The sequence below is a fragment of the Diplotaxodon limnothrissa genome, linkage group LG4 (genome assembly GCF_057381915.1).
Source record: "Diplotaxodon limnothrissa isolate DT_005_m linkage group LG4, D_limnothrissa_male_GT1.1, whole genome shotgun sequence".
Lineage (NCBI taxonomy): Eukaryota > Metazoa > Chordata > Actinopteri > Cichliformes > Cichlidae > Diplotaxodon > Diplotaxodon limnothrissa.
The window spans coordinates 27,751,805-27,754,796 of NC_140599.1; the positions used below are offsets into that span (position 1 = coordinate 27,751,805).

At 38.8% G+C, this 2,992-nt stretch overlaps 1 protein-coding gene across 1 annotated transcript; it reads right to left on the reverse strand.

Moving 5' to 3' along the window:
• Positions 1-1,268: 1,268 nt before the first annotated feature.
• On the reverse strand, positions 1,269-1,604 carry rprml (reprimo-like). Its single transcript, XM_085352744.1, has one exon. The coding sequence runs from the start codon at positions 1,602-1,604 to the stop codon at positions 1,269-1,271; it is 336 nt and encodes a 111-aa protein (XP_085208870.1).
• Between the last annotated feature and the right edge of the window lie 1,388 nt (positions 1,605-2,992).

Here is a 2,992-nt window from a genome sequence, read left to right on the forward strand (position 1 = left end):
TGTCTGAGATACCTTTGTCAGAGTTTGATGGTCTGTTGAACACGCTGTCTTGTGTGCATGGTCAGTGGACACAGGTGTGAATGCATGGGTGTGTTTGTAAGGATTCATCTACCCGAGCTCTCCTAACAAGTACTGAAAAAATAATGAGAACATCGGTTGCTTCAGAGTGGGGTACATCAGAGAGAAAGAGGAGACGATGTCGATACATATAAGAAAGAGAAGATAAATTGATTCAAAATGCTGAGATGAATTCAGTGGAAACCCAAAATCTTTTTCTCTGTTTAAAACTCAAATAGAAAATGATATATTTTGGCTGAGAAAATAGAGGGATGTACTATTAAAGGGAAAAAGGTGTATTAAAGGTGTATTCAGAGATCTGTATAGCACAGGATTAATCACAACTGAATGTTAAGGAGAAATACTTTTTTAAAAAGACTTCAAAATGCAATTACAAGAGAAATACCACTGTAGCCTTTTCTTCTGAACATGTTCTGTTTAAAAACAATTAAATAATACAAAGTGCTAATTAATTAAGAGTTGACAAAGCTTAAAATAGTTGTTACAACTTTTTACTTGCATGCCGCAGTTTCAAGTTTTTGGTACAAAATAATTCATGCAGCATTGATGATTTCAAAGTGCAAAACAGATCCAAAGTCACTTTACAGAGCAGTTAGCGAGCATGCCAAGTAGGACCAGAGTCACTCCATAAAGCTGTAACGAAGTTTGTTGAAAACCCTAAAGGCTTTTCATACTCAAGGTGTACCAAGCAAGAACAAGAAAACAAACAATCAAAACTTTGTATAGAGAATACACACATACACATCCATCACGTCCACAGAGTACACTGGCAGGCGTGGAACTATAAAAATTCACAATCATGCTTTTGGACTTTTTTTTTTTAAACCAAATATTAATAATCATTCGAAATTTACCAGAAAAAAAAAAAACAAATCAAAAATGAGGTAACGGCTTGTAAACATGTTTTTTACTTTGTTCAAGTTGGCAACGACAAATTCACTCAAAATATTCAACAGATCGGCCCACGTGTAAACAGCTGCCCTTATTTTACGCACAGACTTTACGCACAAACATTGGTCGTTGGACTACTTTCCTGTAGTCCTTTTTTTTTCGGTAGGTCATGTTTTTGCATATCTTAGTCACAAGGACACACTTTGATAAGTACATGCAGATGTAGATCTTGATCTGCTGTTCGAAATGTGCAACAGATCTCCATACCGGTTCTCCATCCATCTCTCCATCTAGGTGAACTAGCTGAGCCCAATCATAACAGTTTCCACGTCTTTGGAGGGTCTCCGGTCTCTTACCAGAAAGTTAATCATACTTTCCGACTTAATCATCAGGTTGCACCCAAGAAAAAATACACCGAACACTACAGTGAGTGACAACACGCACAGCACTGCGATTTGCACCACACGCATCACGAAGAGTTTGCGCTCGTCTTGCAGCAGTACCAGGGACCCTCCGCCGTCGCCGGTCACCACGCTGTCGGTTGCATTGCCGGAGTATGTTGCCAGTGTCCCAGCGAGGCTCTGACTGCCGTTAAACATTGCGTCCTGGGTAACGTTGAAGAGGGAAACATTCATCTTTTGTTGTGGGTTGTTAGCAGCAAATCACGCGACTCCAACTGGTAGGCAGAGAGTTTCACTATAAAACCCCGACACCGAGCAAAACTTAGTGTCATATGACTACTGAGACAAAAAATAAGAGGAAGGTATCGAGAAATAACTAGCTTTTGAAGTCCAGTTCTGCAGCCAAACATCGAGGTTTGCCAAAGCTTGAGTGCGTAATGACCACATCCACATCACCGCACCGCTACAGTCAGAGAGTGTCGATCAAGTAATAACCCAACTATGGTAAGTTTCTTTAATTCAGAGTCCAAGTTTCTCTAAGTCTTAGCGAGTCTTCTGCACAGGAAGGAAGGTGCAAAATGGTGTTCCCCGATGGTGTATTAAGAGACACTCCCTGCGCACCCGAGCTCGCCTGCGAGCGTTTTCTTCCACTGTGCCAAATCTCTCGTGCCTTTTAAAGTGATGATGAATTCTCCGTGGACCACAACACCGCTCCTCAATAGAGAATGCGGTCAGGTGGCTTTCCATAAAGCGCTACTGAATACACAAAAAAGGAGAGAAGGAAGGAAAGAAAGAAAAAAGAAAAAAGAAAGGAAGAAAATAGTTTTCCCTACTTGTTTTTTTACTGCCACCTGTTTCAAATTCATTTTTATTGTTTGTTTGTTTGTTTGTTTTTATACGGATCTGAGTAGTGTAACAGTTCTAGCTTAACAAATATGAAGATGTTTGTTAAAAAGCATGTAAATGTATTTCAGGTACACCACAAATGGGGTTAAATTGCTTATTAAAAGATATTCTGATCTCCTTGAGGAACATAGTATCCATGTATGCACATTTTAAAAGCTGTATAAATCTCCCTAGTACTGATTGGGGCATTAACTGTGGTGGCTTCTTGGGAAAATATTTACCTGGATGAACATTGTGTTCAGTGAGAAATAAGTTGACCGCCTGCACTGAAAAATAAATGAGAGGTGTTAATTGATTCTAATTGGGGTTTTTTTTAGTTGTTGTTGTTTCTGAATAAGATGTGACTATGGTTTAGGAGGTGAGAGAGGCAGCAGTATTTGCAAGCTGTAACTTGGAAATGAAGACTTGAGCTAATAAACTTCTCTGTGTTTTCCTCCAGGCTGCTGCTGAAATTAAATTTCTGAGCTCATATTTATTGGAATGTGTTACTCAAATATTACTTTGACGTTCAGGTGTAAACTGTTGGTGGCATGAAACAGAAATGAGAGCTTTCATGCAATTGTATCAGTTAAAGATTTTTTAATATACTGGAATATCGTTCTATATTAATAATGTTATCCTCCTTCACTCGTTCACACATAATGCGAGGTTTCATTTTGGTCAGTGACTAATATATGAAAGTATTTGTGTAGTTTCTTATTGCGATGTAGGAGTTT

Coding starts and splice junctions, on each gene's coding strand:
- rprml (XM_085352744.1), bottom strand. CDS start 1,604: ATGAATGTTTCCCTCTTCAACGTTACCCAGGACGCAATGTTTAACGGC.